Below are 16,297 nucleotides of genomic sequence, written 5' to 3'. Positions count from 1 at the left end.
CACTAAGCACATTTTTCGAAAGAAGCAATCAGCTGTCTCGTTTTTTGAAACGATATAATATAGGATTTACATCACTCCATCTGATCTCATCATCTGATTTACATCTCATATATCCGACCGAAAATAGAATACAACTCAGTATAGAATGGGCCGTTGCTTCAAAGACTATTTTGGAGCTTCTCGAACGTGTACAGTAGCTTATCCGACTGTATTGATTTGCTGGAGCACCGTCGTAATGTAGGTTACGTTTCACTGTTTTATCGGTACTACAATGGAATATATTATTGATGACATTAGGGAACTTGTTCGTGACACCCGCAGATTTTTACGTAATACACGTTTTTCATCAAGAACCCATGCCTTTGTGGTCGATTGGTCAGTGGACCGCACAACACACTACAGGGGAAAGAGGAAATTCGTATGTGGAACAAACTTCCCGATGTAGTATTTCCTGTCACTTTCAATGTAGAAAAGTTCAAGTTCGAAGGTCAACAAACACTACTCGCTCTTTCCTCCCTCCCATAACCTATTTTCCTAGTTCCAATATAATACTTTGGATGACACCTATCCACTGGTCCCAAGTCCATGTTTTTGAAAATTTTAATTACGGCATATACAGGGGGGCTGGTGAATTTTGCAATAGCATCAAGAAACTGCCCATCCACACTGTGAAGCGAATTGGATGCAAATCCCTATCATGCAGTATTTCTGGGTTGGAACCACTCCAAATGCAAACATTTTGTTGGTTTACTTTGCCGTTCAGATCATTAGACATGAAAAGACAATTTAGTTTTCTTTTGGAGGCGGCTTTCATCAGCCACCATGTAGTTTTCAAACAAGTCTCCATTGTATTCTCAGCGATCGAAATTGGAAAACAAATCCCTATAATAAGATAGATCTATTGATTCACTAGAGAATCGTCGCTATTTCGATGGAGTTTACATATTCTATCGATATTATAACCCCCTGTCTATACTTGACAAATATTTATCATAACAATTAATGACGTTTGTTGTCAAGAAAACAAACTAACAATTTTGCCATAACTATGGAATAACACTAACAAATGGAGACAATTGGTCAATTCACAAGGTATCTTATCGTGTCACATTGTCATAATGTCCTAATATTTCACGATGGTTTTTATTGTCTTAAAATAATACTACTCTGAATGCTATGTTTATCGTAACCAACAGGCAGAGACCTGCGCCGAATGCCTAAGAGTTGGTTAAGACGAGCTGCCGAGTCGTAATATATTAGGACATTATGACAATATGACTGATAAAAAAAACCTTGTGAATTGACCAAATAATTGATAATTTTTTCTCTTGACAACCATTTTGAAGTTTATCAAGACAAAAATGTATCAAGTATGGACAGAGGGTAAGGGAATGTTTTCAGTTATATTGAATCCCTATAGCTTTACATTTGTATTCTCGAAAATTTGAGAACTTTTTATCAAATTCTATAATTCTGATTAGATCATAAAGTTTTGTTTGGCATAAATTATAAAGCTTTTTAACACTCTCTCTTAGCAATCACCATAAAATGACTTGATATTTCAATATAATAACCATGGAACACCCATATTAACAAATAAAAATTCATAAATTTTTACTACACAATAAAAAAAAATCACACACATTTAATTGAAAATTTATACGAATAAATACATATTTTCCAAAAATCCCAAAAACACAATAACCAAACCAACCAACCAAAATCCTATAAAGTTATCAATGACTTTAACGAGCAATAATAACGTATTGTATTGTACAAACGTATAAAATGTAGACTACGAGACAACTCAGTCAGTCAGTCAAGTCAGAGTCAGACTCAGACTTGTTTGATAAACATTTCACGTACGTCCTCTAGTTACTAAATTAACAACTGACTAGAAGTTGTGACTGGACATAAATTAACGCCAAATGGCGGTACCTAGGAGCCAGTAGACAATTTTTTGTTTGGTTTGCTTTGTTTTCTATACGACCATCTAATGGAGCAGAGCTCAAAAGTGACCAAAGGCTACATACTGGTTGTAAATGTGCATTTTTCTTGTTTATTTCTTAAATGATGCCATGATTTTATTACAAATCTAATAAACGGATTGTATAAATGTAATAAATTGTATTTTAAAGACTTTCAAAATGTTCATTCAAACTTAAAGGAAAACTATAGCAAAGTTTAAAGTATTAGAGAAATATACAAAGAAAGGAAACTTTAAAAAACTCAAATAAAAAAATTACTTAAAATAATCTTACATAAAGGTAATGTTTTTATGTTCACATTGTTTTTTTTTTAATAATACCTTTAACAACTGAGTTAGGTCTTTGACAGAAGAGTTTCCTATTTTGAGAGCGTGTGTTTTGTAAGTGAGCGCGTCTGTTAATGTGATAAGTTTTTAACTAAATTAAATAAAAATTTGTCTATTTCCATTTAATAGCATTCGAAATAATTCTAATGATTTTCATTGGTCAATTGCATTTTGTAATTGCTGATAATGCAAGTAATGACGGACTGACTACTGGCAACAGGTATTTTTTCGAAATGTTTTTTATGGAAGAAAAACAAACAACAAAACAAAAACAACAATAGTTTACTTAAATATTTTTGAAGAGTTACCATATTAATTGAGTGTAATATGCCCCGGCAGTAAGAATTAGTAACAAAAGAAGAGTATGAATTAGTAACAAAAATTCCCTACAGTTCCATTTTTCACAACTTTTATAAGAGTGCCGCTCGCATATTTTTGTTGTCGGTTCAACAGTGGAACGTTTGTTCGAATTGACTCCCTCAAGGCATCGCAATCATATAGTTTTTTGCGTCGTAACTCTTGACTAAATGCGTCGTGCATCGGATAATACCTTGTTCGCCATCATCAAGCCATGTCCTCAATTAATATCAAAGTCTCGTGGTACATTTTCTCGCTCAGTTTCAAAGTTGGATTTGATGTTCTAATACGCATCTGATGCAGTTTGGATGTTAATCATGTTGAGATAATTATCGAAAACAATGTTCGTATTTGATGAGCATCTGCTGAAAGCACTGCACACCATTTATAGTTCGCACATCTTGGAATGATGTTGGGCCACGAACGTTGACTAATAGCAAACGAAAATAGAAACACTTGGATGGACTGTGTAAATGCGACCTAATGCGTAAACCTGGAACTGGATTTCCTTGTTTCCTCCGTTGAAAATTCTTTCACGATTGATTCCAAGTATTATATCTTCACATTTCGTAGTTAGCAGCGTTTGGGCAAATTCATTGTTCCGGCACATTTCAAAAAATCTAGTCAATGTTGTGATGACGTTCGATCAACTCGTTGTAACATTCTTCTCAGTAAAGTACACTCTTTGACCATTTTTCAGATGTACGGTTAAATAAACAACAGTTGGATGTCTTTCATGAATGGCAAAATGCTTCATTACTGATAGCGTCCCATTTGAAATTGAGTGACTTCATCATTGGAATTCTCTAACTCTAACTAATTCAGCCATGTCACTTCCTTTGATTGCATATTTGCAGATGTATTTGATAACTGGGCGCATTAGTGGGCGTGAATACTCTAATTTCTACCCACATACTGAAATAATACTGCCAATCATTCGTACATTCTGGGAGAGCGAAAATCTCGACAATGAGCTGACTAAGGGCTTGATAATAAATATACTAAAAAAGGGATATCTCACGGACCCTAATAACTGTCGCGGCATTACTCTACTATGCGTGATTAATAAGGTAATATCCCAGATTATTGCCAAAAGGATTTCCGACAGGGTATCACTAACTTTAAGGCAGGAACAAGCTGGATTCAGACCCCATAAGTCCACCATCGACCATATAAATAATCTACGCAATCTTCAATGGCAATGTAAAATCTACCCGTCTGTACGGCTGCGAAACTTGGAACGCTGCCAATCGTGATATACGAAAAATGCAAGTATTCATGAATCGCTGTCTTCGCAAGATCCTACGTGTATTCTAGCGGAGAACCATATCTAATCACATAGGAAAAAACAGGCCAACAAATCCTATCGATTGCAATAAGGAGTCGAAAATGGCGTTGTACCGGCCACACCCTTAGAAGGCAGCCTAACAACATCACTAGAACTGTCATAGACTGGAACCCACAAGGAAAGAGAAGAAGGGGACGCACAGCTCATACATGGAGAAGGCAGATTGTCTCCGAAGTAAATGGCAGTGGCAAGAGTTGGGGCCCAATGCTCCTTGTTGGAACGACGGGAACTTGTATATAGTAGAACTGACTTTACGTTGGAGTTAAAGATTTTGAGCTTCGATCTTTGTGAAATAAGCCTTTTCTTGATGATGTGGGCAATAACTTTTAGCAGCATATTCAAAAGAGTGATACTCCTCCAGTTACTACTATTCTGATAAGTCTCCTTTTTTCGGTATTTTTATGATTACACCTGCGAACAGTGAATCTGTTAAGTAATTTCGAAGACCAAAATCCATCCATGAGCGGTAGCAGTAATTTTAAGCTTGTCATTGGATCGACCAGCTGCAATTCGGGAGGGATATTATCCCGACCTGGAGATTTGTTGTTTTTCAATGCATTTATATCTTCACATATTTCGGGAGTAAAGGGAAATTCCGTAATGATATTTTGGTTTAACTCATGTGTGTTGGGGGTTTGCGCTAGAATGTTCCTGTAAAAATCTGTCCAAAGCTGCATTTGTGTATGCTTTGATTTTGTTAGCTCCCCATTATCATATTTTAAGGGCTTTCCACCGAGTACAGGAGTCTTTGTTAGTCTGCTCCGATTTGTTTCCGCACCATTTGTGCATCTCTGGCAATATATTCTGTCCAGCTTCTCTTATCGCGTCTTGCGCATTTCTTGACAGCTCGAGCTAGATTGGAGTGCTTCTCCTGACTTGTCATCCTACCGAGGCGTATTTTCAGTAAATAGTTCGACATTTTCCGTCATTCTCCCTAATCCATGTCTGCCCATCGTACTCTCCATACAGGAGTTTTCAGCAGCAACTTGGAAACTAAATAAAATGTATTTGGTTCAACCGATTTTGTTAATCATATGCTATATATTTTATAGTGAGTGATAATAAAATATAAAGGAATTTTCATTAAGCTCTTCCTATCTTTAAATTTAAATACAACAAAGTGGGTGTGAGATATCAATTAACAAAATGACCAAATTATTGTAAAAAATTTGGTGTTTTTCGAAACCCATAATGATCAAATTTTTTTATCTTTCCCAGAAAAGAAAACTTTATTAGTTTTGATCAGAATCAATAAACGTAAGATAGTTGGCATCCCTTAAAACATGTTGAAAATTTATTTGATCATTTGTAAATCGTATTAACAAACTTGTGCGTAAGTTTATTACAAGTATTTATGAACATTAAACTATTGGTTTAGAAGTGTTACCAATTGATTTGGAGAGCATTTGGAGTACAGTACTTTAAACATATTAAAACTATTGAATAAAATTTGTTAAAGATCACTTACAATTCTTACCCCACCCAGAACAAGCAGACAATTTTCCTGAAACAAAACATAAATTAATTTTATAACAAGGCAACATTTTCACCCCGAAATAATAATGAAAGCAATAATGTGACCTTTCCTGATATTTTTAGAGAACCATATGCTGCCCTTTTACAGTTTTGCCTTTTTTCCCTTAAAAACACAAAAAGCTACAATTGCCAGTTTAAGGGGCAACATTTTTGTGAAAAGCAAATGCCTTTAATGAATTCATTACATTAAACTTTTGCCTTAAATTAGACACACACATGTATGGCACAAAATTTATGACATATGCATTTCTTATCGCGAACATAAACATGAATTGAAAATTGTTATTTATGGCAATCACTTTTTTCTGTGATTTGTAAACACTTGTCCAAAATCTCCACTCTATATTGGGCATGTTCAATGCAATACATTCGATTTAAGTTTATACATTAACACATATTTTGGCTCATTTTTATAGAGAAAATTTTGTCAGAATCTGACACAGTTTTCTATAGAAAATTTTTTCAGAATCTGACACAGTTTTCTATAGAAAATTTTTTCAGAATCTGACACAGTTTTCTATAGAAAATTTTTTCAGAATCTGACACAGTTTTCTATAGAAAATTTTTTCAGAATCTGACACAGTTTTCTATAGAAAATTTTTTCAGAATCTGACACAGTTTTCTATAGAAAATTTTTTCAGAATCTGACACAGTTTTCTATAGAAAATTTTGTCAGAATCTGACACAGTTTTCTATAGAAAATTTTGTCAGAATCTGACACAGTTTTCTATAGAAAATTTTGTCAGAATCTGACACAGTTTTCTATAGAAAATTTTTTCAGAATCTGACACAGTTTTCTATAGAAAATTTTTTCAGAATCTGACACAGTTTTCTATAGAAAATTTTTTCAGAATCTGACACAGTTTTCTATAGAAAATTTTTTCAGAATCTGACACAGTTTTCTATAGAAAATTTTTTCAGAATCTGACACAGTTTTCTATAGAAAATTTTTTCAGAATCTGACACAGTTTTCTATAGAAAATTTTTTCAGAATCTGACACAGTTTTCTATAGAAAATTTTTTCAGAATCTGACACAGTTTTCTATAGAAAATTTTTTCAGAATCTGACACAGTTTTCTATAGAAAATTTTTTCAGAATCTGACACAGTTTTCTATAGAAAATTTTTTCAGAATCTGACACAGTTTTCTATAGAAAATTTTTTCAGAATCTGACACAGTTTTCTATAGAAAATTTTTTCAGAATCTGACACAGTTTTCTATAGAAAATTTTTTCAGAATCTGACACAGTTTTCTATAGAAAATTTTTTCAGAATCTGACACAGTTTTCTATAGAAAATTTTTTCAGAATCTGACACAGTTTTCTATAGAAAATTTTTTCAGAATCTGACACAGTTTTCTATAGAAAATTTTTTCAGAATCTGACACAGTTTCTGACACAGTTTTCTATAGAAAATTTTTTCAGAATCTGACACAGTTTTCTATAGAAAATTTTTTCAGAATCTGACACAGTTTTCTATAGAAAATTTTTTCAGAATCTGACACAGTTTTCTATAGAAAATTTTTTCAGAATCTGACACAGTTTTCTATAGAAAATTTTTTCAGAATCTGACACAGTTTTCTATAGAAAATTTTTTCAGAATCTGACACAGTTTTCTATAGAAAATTTTTTCAGAATCTGACACAGTTTTCTATAGAAAATTTTTTCAGAATCTGACACAGTTTTCTATAGAAAATTTTTTCAGAATCTGACACAGTTTTCTATAGAAAATTTTTTCAGAATCTGACACAGTTTTCTATAGAAAATTTTTTCAGAATCTGACACAGTTTTCTATAGAAAATTTTTTCAGAATCTGACACAGTTTTCTATAGAAAGTTTTCTGAGATTCTGACACAGTTTTCTATAGAAAGTTTTCTGAGATTCTGACACAGTTTTCTATAGAAAGTTTTCTGAGATTCTGACACAGTTTTCTATAGAAAATTTTCATAGATTCTGGCACAGTTTTTTATAGAAAATTTTCTTAGATTCTGGCACAGTTTTCTATAGAAAAGTTTTCTCAGATTCTTTAGGAAATTGTAGAACAATCTTGCAGTCGTTGTAACCAATCATCAGTTGCACAATTATTTTTTGTTAGAAAAAAACATATTTTTTGTATCACTATTTTTGGATTTAATACGAGTATTGGACATGTTTTAAAGATTGATTTGAAAACAAACAAAAAACGCACATAAAATTATAGAAGACATACATCTTGTAAATATTTATTATAACATTAATATAAATTCTTCGTACAAGTATAAATTAATAGTTTCTAAATATGTTCAACTAGACAACGATTCCAATTGAACCTTTAATATCTTAATAAATTAATATTTTCTAAATTTGATTAAAGCGAAAATGCCCACACCCATTAGAAGAGCGATAAAACCCAAAGAGCCAAATAAAATTAATGATTTCGATTGGGCTTTTAGACTTGCAGGTGAATAGTTACTGTCAGGCACTTCTTCTCCCGGCATAATAACTCTAAATGATATTTTTGAAATCTCCGAAATTTCCGTATTATTAGCAGTCGTATTACTATTCAACATATCCCGTTTACGTCGCTTTAAATTGGATGTATTAAAGTTGTTGCATTGATCGGCATTCACATAGCAATCTTGGTGCTCCAGACAGCCTGTAATGCGCATAGACATAATCAATTCCTCGCCACTTCTCATGCCCTGGAACATGACTGCCTTGAAGGGCAGTTTGTAGCCCAGAGGAGCATCAAAAGAGGGATTCTGTGTACAAATGCCCTTCATGGAAGGATTTAAACAGCCCTGTGAGGTGATGAGCTGTACATTGTTAAGTATTTCACCAGATGGTGAGATTCTTTGAAGGCTGACATCGGTGAGTTTGGTGTAATTCCAGCCTGTAAAAAATTAAAAGAAATCAAAGTGTTTAAAAAGGTGTCTAGTTCTAATACTCACCATCTCCTGTTATAACATGAGCCCTTAACAGCAAATCTTCTCCCAGTTGTACTGCCTCATTCGTTTGCAAATGTCTGCCATAACCTTGATTTGATTTTCTCAGTAACTCCACATGAGTGCGGAAAGAGTTTTGTGTACCTCCCTTGGCATAAGTGCCAATGCTGCGGGCTTGTCTAAAATTCAAAAGTTTAGATAAAATATATTTAAAATCCTTAAACAAAATCACTTACACATCATTTGCCACACCCATTTTAAGGGCATGTGTCTTGACAGCCACTCTACTCTGTGACTTACAATGCAACGTCAAAATACTATCCGAACCCGTGCGCATTCCCCTTAGCGCGGGAAAACGTACACGCAAACATAAATCTGTGCCACACTGTTGCACACCACAGCGTGCAAAATCTTCTCCCGCTATATCCACCACTACATAACTCTTCTGCAGTTTCAGCTCACATCGCTTATCGCTAGAATCATTATCAACACTGGGCGTGGCACTTAGGAAATTATCGATTTTTAAAACCGCCCTGAAGTAACCCGAAATTTTGGGTTGTTGCTGCAAACAGCGCATTTCGTGGACTCGTAAACGCAAAGGATTTGAATTGTCTGAATTTTGTACAATCGACAAGGGTTGCTGTTGATCTTTTGAGGGTGGCAAATAACCGGGAGCTGGTGTGGATGGGGGACGATTAAAAGGAGAATCAGCTGCCACTATTACAGGAGTGGAGGGTATATGATAATCGTAACCCTGGGTGGGAGATGGTAAAGGGACCTGTTCAAAGGGATCGTTATTTATGGGTGGCAGAATAATGGGATCATTGTTAATGGGCTGTAAGAATTCTGGTGGATCTACCACTACTATAGCTTGGGCGGGTCTGGGTGTTGTGGTGCTTGTTGTCGAAGGTTTCTGATAGATGTAGCCACCATTAAAGGGATCATATTGTTGGTTACTGTAATGGAATTGGAATATATGTAGATAAAAAAAAGTTTAGACAAAGTTTTCTATAGAAAATTTACTCAGATTCTGACAAAGTTTTCTATAGAAAATTTACTCAGATTCTGACAAAGTTTTCTATAGAAAATTTACTCAGATTCTGACAATGTTTTCTATAGAAAATTTACTCAAATTCTGACAAAGTTTTCTATAGAAAATTTACTCAGATTCTGACAAAGTTTTCTATAAAAAATTTACTCAGATTCTGATAAAGTTTTCTATAGAAAATTTGCTCAGATTCTGATAAAGTTTTCTATAGAAAATTTGCTCAGATTCTGACACAAGTTTTCTATAGAAAATTTGCTCAGATTCTGACACAAGTTTTCTATAGAAAATTTGCTCAGATTCTGACACAAGTTTTCTATAGAAAATTTGCTCAGATTCTGACACAAGTTTTCTATAGAAAATTTGCTCAGATTCTGACACAAGTTTTCTATAGAAAATTTGCTCAGATTCTGACACAAGTTTTCTATAGAAAATTTGCTCAGATTCTGACACAAGTTTTCTATAGAAAATTTGCTCAGATTCTGACACAAGTTTTCTATAGAAAATTTGCTCAGATTCTGACACAAGTTTTCTATAGAAAATTTGCTCAGATTCTGACACAAGTTTTCTATAGAAAATTTGCTCAGATTCTGACACAAGTTTTCTATAGAAAATTTGCTCAGATTCTGACACAAGTTTTCTATAGAAAATTTGCTCAGATTCTGACACAAGTTTTCTGTAGAAAATTTGCTCAGCTTCTGACACAAGTTTTCTATAGAAAATTTGCTCAGCTTCTGACACAAGTTTTCTATAGAAAATTTGCTCAGCTTCTGACACAAGTTTTCTATAGAAAATTTGCTCAGCTTCTGACACAAGTTTTCTATAGAAAATTTGCTCAGCTTCTGACACAAGTTTTCTATAGAAAATTTGCTCAGCTTCTGACACAAGTTTTCTATAGAAAATTTGCTCAGCTTCTGACACAAGTTTTCTATAGAAAATTTGCTCAGCTTCTGATAAAGTTTTCTTTAGAAAATTTGCTCAGCTTCTGATAAAGTTTTCTTTAGAAAATTTGCTCAGCTTCTGACAAAAGTTTTCTATAGAAAATTTGTTCAGCTTCTGACTAAGTTTTCTATAGAAAATTGCTCAGCTTCTAACACAAGTTTCTATGGAAAATTTGCTCAGCTTCTAACACAAGTTTCTATGGAAAATTTGCTCAGCTTCTAACACACGTTTCTATGGAAAATTTGCTCAGATTCTGACGAAGTATGTTTGGACCAACCAAATTACTCCCTCAGCATGATATTGCTTGGTAACATCACAGTAAATTAACCTTCTCTATATTTTGTTTTAATAATTTCTAACTTTAATACTTTACCCCTGTTGTGGACTTTCATAGTTAGGCCTTTCATCGGCCACTGGTGGTGCGGGTGGTAGATACTGATTAAACAAAGGTATAAAATTCCTACGATCCTTGACACTGCGATTTTCCACAATTTCTGGCAGCAATAATTCAGTACTACTGGAAATCGGGGCCACTGGTGCTGGTGTCACTACTTCAGCAGATCCAATAGGATTAGGATAAAGACCTGACGCATCAGCGGCACTAGATGGAGGTGGTCCATAAAGTGATGAAATTCCTGATTGAAAAGCTACCGGAATATGCGTTTGTTGTGGCTGCAAATGATGATGATGTTGATAATATCCAAATTCCGGAGCTTGAGCGAAAAAATGCGATACATCCTGATAGGATTTTGATATGAAACCCAAAATCAATAAAACTAAAATACACTTTTTTGATCTAAACATTTTGATGGAACACTTTGAACTGTTTGATGAATTCGAAAATGTCTTTTGTTTTTATAAGTTGAATATTTCTTTTTGGTTACTTTTTTTTAATAGCAAAACCGTGATTTAATATATAAAAAATTGTCGTAGGCATTAAAAATCATGCAGAGATTTTACTTTTACTTTAGTTAAATGTATGTTTTGAATGTTTCATCCAATAGTTTCAAAAAGTGTTTTGAAACTCACGTTTTTTGTGTTCCCCTTAGTTGTTACACTTTCCTTTATCACGCTGCTGGTTTTGTATTTGAAAATTTTGTTTATATTGATACAGGTCAAGTCAATGACTTGTTTTATTGATAATGGTTTAATTTTAAAATAAAAGATTGAAAAGATTATCCAAGCTTCCGGAAATTATTAAATTTTCCATGACTCTGGCCGAATTTGATTGATGACATGGGTTATGTTAGCTTTGAGGACCGCTGTGGATAGGAGGCATAAGAAAACCCCACAAGAAAAAGTCTAACGGGGTCAAATCGCACAAACTCAGAGGCCATTTCACATCACCTCCACGTGAGATGACCATGCCCACAACTAGCTCATGCATAATGTCAAATGTGTTGAAACCACATGTCGTTTGTGTCCATATTATCCAATTCTGGCCAAAAGAAGTTGGTAATTATCGACCTATAATGCTTGTGAATGCCTCGTTCTCAAAGAAATATGACCCATGATGCCCCCAGCCCTAAATCCTGTTATCTTTGACATATATGTACATTTATATTTACAAAGTTTCCATTATATTGTCCCACACTGTATATTTTTATTTTTTTCAATACTGAAGGACAAATCTTAAGCTTAATTTAAACATATTTAATTCAATATATTTTTTTTGTTTTCTAGTTTTCAAATTAAATGTCAAAATTTTCTATATTTTCATGTCGTTAGTTAGTTTGGCTTTGCAATAAATTAATTAATTTGGTTTTAAAACCACTTATTTTTTTGCAGCACAAAAACAAATAAAATCTTGTCTATCATATTAATCCTTAAGAATCGTATAACAAGTTTGATATTTTTTACCTACAAAAAACAAGCAACATAGATATACAATATTTATTACTTCTTATTCATTAATTTTTTCTCTCTTCAGCATATTTGCAATAAAAACATAGTTGTGCACATTATTTTATGACATTATTAAGCATTATGAATTTCAAAAATTCCACTAACCATAACGGTAGTTAGTTAATATCTGAAATTATTATGATTTTAACCATTTGTGGTGGATTTCGAATGGTGGACGAGAGCTAGACTTTGCAATGTGAGTAACATAAGTAGCAAGACATGCAGAGATTATAGGAATATAAATGGTTACCTATTGGATTGTTACACGGAGAAAAATTAAACCTTTTCTTTTCCTTTTTAATTACATAAAATGAACTTCCAAGAACACTTTTACATGGTTCTATCTTAAAAGTAATGAAATGTTTGATACTTTAAGCTCTAATTCGAAATGTGTTAATGGCAATATTCAGTTATAACCGCCCGTCTTGACATGCCATAAATTTGTTTACTCAGCGGACAATTTTTTGTCCACACATGACCATTGCGTGGCACTTCAAAATTGGTCATCTAGGGTATCAATTTTTTTTAAAAAAATCGCCAAAAATCAATTTATGATCCGAATGAGCTGAAATTTTGAACATAAATAGTCCTTGAGAAGATCTACAAAAAATACGCTTACAAGTAACCATATAAAGATCGAGCAAAATTAAAAAAAAATTAATCAATAAACCTGAATATCTCTTTAACTAATAGAGATAACCTACACTTATGAGCGTATTTAGATCTTCTCAAGGACTATTTATATTCATAATTTTTGCTTATTCGGACCATAAATTGATTTTTGGCGACTTTTTTAATAAATTTGAGACCCGAGGTGCCCAACTTTGAGGCGCTACGTACTGGGCCCTATTAGAGCTAGGAAACTGAGCAAACGTAAATCAACTCGAAAACACCATGTGAAATTTCGTAACAATATCTCCAATAGTTCCCAAGATACCGAATTATTTCCAAAAAAAAAAGTTTGTAAACCACTGTGCATCATTTAGCTAAGCTCATTGATGGCAACTATTTTAATTCGAAACACGTCCAAGGTTCCGTCTAAAAAAGTTGGAAACGCGACAAATTCATTTGTGGACAAAAAATTGTTCGCAGACAAATTTTTGTCCACACATAAATTTGTCTAGTGTGGACAGGAACATATAACACTGAAAAGAGGTGTCCAAACGCGACAAATTCATGTGTCGGCAAGAAATTTTTCACTGAGTAAACAAATTCGTTGCTAGTCAAGACGTTGGGTTAAACAACTGGCGTCAATATGTCACCATCATTTAGCTGGGCCCATTAATGTCAACTATTTTAATTCGAAACACGTCCAAGTTTCCGTCTAAAAAAGTTGTAAACATGCATTGGGCATATTTGTTTGTTTTGCATTAAATGTTTATTAATGATTTGTTTAAATCAAAAAATAGTCTATTGTAATTCTAATTACATAGAATATTTTAAATTTGTTTTATGGTTAACATTTTTTAGTTTTCTGTTCCTACCCTTAAGGGCGTAGATAGACTTAAATGTAAATACAGACTTCAAAGCCGCACATAAAGTTTAAATAATTCTATATCTTTCAAATGTTGACAGTTATTGCATGATAATGATTTCATATATCTTTCTGTTAAATTTATTTTCAAGTTTATTTTCATTGATGACAACTAGATAGGTAACTGATAGACAAAATACATAGAACAGAAGGAGAGAGAAATGTCAATAAAAAATTTAACAACTCTTTTCACACTTATAGGTAATACCATAGAGAAAACACATAGAGCGGAAACTCTCCTGTCAAAGACCTAACTCAGTTGTCAAAAACCTAAGTGGTGGAAATGTATTAGTAAAACAAGTAAGAGTGCTATATTCGGCTGTGCCGAATCTTATATACCCTTCACCAAATTATACTTCAAAATTTTAAATATTTTTAGGTAAACAAAATTTAATTTTTTTTCCAGTTGTTTTTTGAATTTTTTGGAAAAAAAATTTTTCGATTGTTATTTAAAATTTTTTTTTTTAAATTTAAAAAAATTTTTTTTTTTAAAATTTTAAAATTTTAAAATTTTTTTTTTTTTAAATTTTAAAATTTTAAAATTTTTTTTTTTGTTTTTTCAATTTTTAAAAAAAAAAAAAAATTCGGGTTCAAAATTTTTTTCCCGATTTTTACCCATTGTAGGTCCAACTTACTATGGTCTTATATACGTCGTGTCAAATGTCTTTGAAATATCTATCATTAGATATCCATATTGTCTATATAATGTCTTAGTAATCCAGATATAGGTAAAAAAAATAGGTCAAAAATCGAGGTTGTCTTGGTTTTTTCCTCATATCTCAGCCATTTGTGGACCGATTTTGCTGATTTTAAATAGCAAAATTCTCGAAAGCATGTCTGACAGAATTATTGAAGATTTGGATCCCGAAGATATCTGGGGTCTTCAGAAAACTGATTTCAACAGACAGACAGACAGACAGACGGACAGACAGACAGACAGACAGACAGACAGACAGACAGACAGACAGACAGACAGACGGACATGGCTTAATCGACTCCGCTATCTATAAGGATCCAGAATATATATACTTTATAGGGTCGGAAATGAAAAATGTAGAAATTACAAACGGAATGACAAACTTATATATACCCTTCTCACGAAGCTGAAGGGTATAAAAAAACTATGTGAAAACAAAAACAACACTCGTATGTGTAACTTTTTTGAGTAATTTTTTTGTTTGAGTTTTTTTAGAGTTTCCGCTATATGTTCTCTATGGGTGATACAATAACAAAAGCATTGACAATACATTCTCGTGAATTAGGTTTTTGGCTCTCAGTTACCCGTCTGGTTGTCATGTATGGACAAGATCGCGCAATTTCGATTTCACTCGGCAAAGGGCTGTCAACTCTGCAACCATTGTTGTCACAATAACAACAACCTTTTTTCAAAAATGTAGATTTGTTGGATCAGACATAAGAAGATTGATAAAGAACGACCATTTCACCTATTGTTTAACGTTGGTATGAGAATTATTCATTAAAGTTGTTCGAAACATCCTTGCTAATAAAAGTAGTAACGACTACAGGGCAATTGCTGTAATTGCATGTTCTTTTAATGTCGTTGAATTTCATCTTATATGCTTCACCATGAGTGGTAAGGGTAGAAATGGGGGTTTTTAAGCACGATATAACATAGGAAAGGGCTAACTGTCAAACGAACTATCAATACTGCCCTCACTTTTTGACATTTATGATCAGTATACTCTGACAAGTGTTCGGCATCGATTGAAACAAATAGTCGTCGAACGGGGCAAGGTCTGAACTGAACACCCGCCTTAGGTGAGGCAAAATACGTTTCAACAGTTATTGCAACTTGTGGCCGAGCGTTGTCATGATGGAATACGAATCAGTTGTGTTCGGTACAAGATCATTGTGATTTCAGATTTTAGCAGCTCATAATAGATAGGATCCTTTTGCTCCCACCAAATACAGAGAATTACCTTAGCGACACGGATATTTGACTTTGGTGTCGATTCGGCTGGTTGGCCGGGCTTCACATACGATTTCTTACGATTCGGATTATCGTAATGGATCCTTTTTTCATCGCTAGTAATGATTCGACGTAAAAATTATTTCTTTTCGCACATGCAAAATCGTCTTGCAAGGACTCTCATGCTGATTTTGCAGGCTCTTGTTGAGTTTTACAACAACTTTCATGCAGTAATGCCTCCTATTCTTGGTTTTCAAACTTTTTTGGCTGGCCTGGTCTTCTGTGTCAAAACTGACACTTCTCACGCACGTCGAAACCGATGTAACACATTCACCTTAACCCTATAATGCTTAAGCATGCCTCAAGGCACTCATAGCCAAATAACTGATATTTTATTTCAAAAACTTGGAAAGCTTTTTAAAATAATTTAAGTACGTTTTTTTTAGCAACTGTTACATGAGTTT

At 33.4% G+C, this 16,297-nt stretch overlaps 2 protein-coding genes across 2 annotated transcripts in view; one reads left to right on the top strand and one right to left on the bottom strand.

The window, feature by feature from the left end:
• Buffy (BCL2 family apoptosis regulator buffy) overlaps positions 1–16,297 on the top strand; it is a 38,249-nt gene that overhangs the window by 12,900 nt on the left and 9,052 nt on the right. The window lies entirely within an intron of this gene.
• LOC135961132 (uncharacterized) lies at positions 7,880–11,268 on the bottom strand. Its single transcript, XM_065512628.1, has 4 exons — positions 10,838–11,268; positions 8,714–9,433; positions 8,484–8,656; positions 7,880–8,425 (listed from the first exon to the last, which is right to left on the bottom strand). The coding sequence occupies exons 1-4, from the start codon at positions 11,266–11,268 to the stop codon at positions 7,881–7,883; spliced, it is 1,869 nt and encodes a 622-aa protein (XP_065368700.1). The 3' UTR covers position 7,880.

This window comes from Calliphora vicina, chromosome 5, assembly GCF_958450345.1.
Source record: "Calliphora vicina chromosome 5, idCalVici1.1, whole genome shotgun sequence".
Lineage (NCBI taxonomy): Eukaryota > Metazoa > Arthropoda > Insecta > Diptera > Calliphoridae > Calliphora > Calliphora vicina.
This window is presented reverse-complemented; position numbering and strand designations above follow the sequence as displayed.